Below are 1,287 nucleotides of genomic sequence, written 5' to 3'. Positions count from 1 at the left end.
ACCCGGGGGTGGCCGTGGCCTGGCCCCCTGGTGCCCCCCCGACACAGACACCCAGCTCCCGCCTGCATCCCTTGAGCCTTAGCCCGAGGTGCTGGTGCCTGGCACTGCCCGTCCGGGGTGTAATTAAGGCATTATTTTCCCAACCCAGCAGAGATGTGACACCGTCAGTCGGCGTTGGTGGCCCTCGTGTGCGCGTGTGTATATATTTATATCCATCGGTGCCTACAGATAGCTGTAGTGGGGGTTTGGGGTTGGCTAATAACGACGTGGCGGCCGTGAGTCAGCGTGCGGGGTGATGGTATCTGCTCGGAGCCGGCCTTGCCGATGGTGGACCCGGTTTCCCGCGTGGTGCTGGGGTGGCCCAAGCCGGCCGTCCCATCCTCGGAGCCACCACGGCGATCTCCCGGCAGCCCGCGACCTCCCCGCTTCCCCCCCAACCTCTCCCCACCTCGTGCTGCCACCGCGAGCGGAGCTGGAGCCGGTGAGAAGCGATGCCACTCCTTGAGAAACTGGGACTCCCGGCTGCGAGATCCCGGCTCCGCGCTGGTGAAACGTGTCTGGGCAGAGCCCTGCACTGCCAGATCGGCCTGAAACGTTGCCTGCGCCCAATAGCTCATTCCCTTTTTTTGTTTTTTTGCCCCCCACCCCAGGCACTCTCTCAGCAGTTAAAATGATGATCGCGATATTAAAGCCTAAATCACCCAAAACCAGAAGCTGATCGGGTGGTGTCAATAATAAAGGTGGCCACCCCCGACCCGGCATGGGCATGGGATAAAATGGAAAATGCCCCAAAGCAACCCAAACTCCCTTTCCCTGCTGAATTCCCTTCGCTGTTTGCCACCGGGGCCAGAGCGGTGGTGGTGTGGGGATGGTGAGCGAGGGGATGCTCACCGGTGGCCGGGACACCCGTCGAGGGGATCGCCGGGACGCCACCACCACGCCACCACCGCTGACCCTTCCCTTCGCCTCCGCAGGTGGGCGAGCCGTTTTCTCCTGAGACGAGCCCAACCAGGTGATCAAAATAGAGTCCCTCAAGGTGACGGTTGACTTCTTGAAGGTGCCCCTGGGCCTGAAGAAGCCCCCTCTGAAGGAGGCCCTGGCCGCCGTCCCGGGGCCCCCCTGGGCGTGGAGCTGCACAAGCCCCGGCGCTCCGACACCATGGACAATGAGTCACAGTACTCAGGATATTCCTACAAGTCCGGGCATTCCCGCAGCTCCCGCAAGCACAGGTGAGGGGTCGGTGCGTGCCCCACGGCGGGGTCTTCTGACCCCGATGGGTGCTGCCCC

General features: G+C 63.0%; 1 protein-coding gene across 1 annotated transcript in view; it reads left to right on the top strand.

Annotated features, from left to right (window-relative positions):
• Positions 1–1,158: 1,158 nt before the first annotated feature.
• The window catches only part of VANGL2 (VANGL planar cell polarity protein 2), a 6,567-nt gene continuing 6,438 nt past the window's right edge, over positions 1,159–1,287 (top strand). Inside the window, 1 exon segment of the mRNA XM_009889525.1 lies at positions 1,159–1,229. Coding sequence (XP_009887827.1) covers positions 1,159–1,229 — 71 coding nt within the window.

The sequence above is a fragment of the Charadrius vociferus genome, unplaced genomic scaffold, assembly GCF_000708025.1.
Source record: "Charadrius vociferus isolate BGI_N301 unplaced genomic scaffold, ASM70802v2 scaffold128, whole genome shotgun sequence".
NCBI classification, from domain to species: Eukaryota; Metazoa; Chordata; class Aves; order Charadriiformes; family Charadriidae; genus Charadrius; species Charadrius vociferus.
Note: the sequence above shows the minus strand (reverse complement) of the source record. Positions and strands in the feature narration are given on the sequence as shown.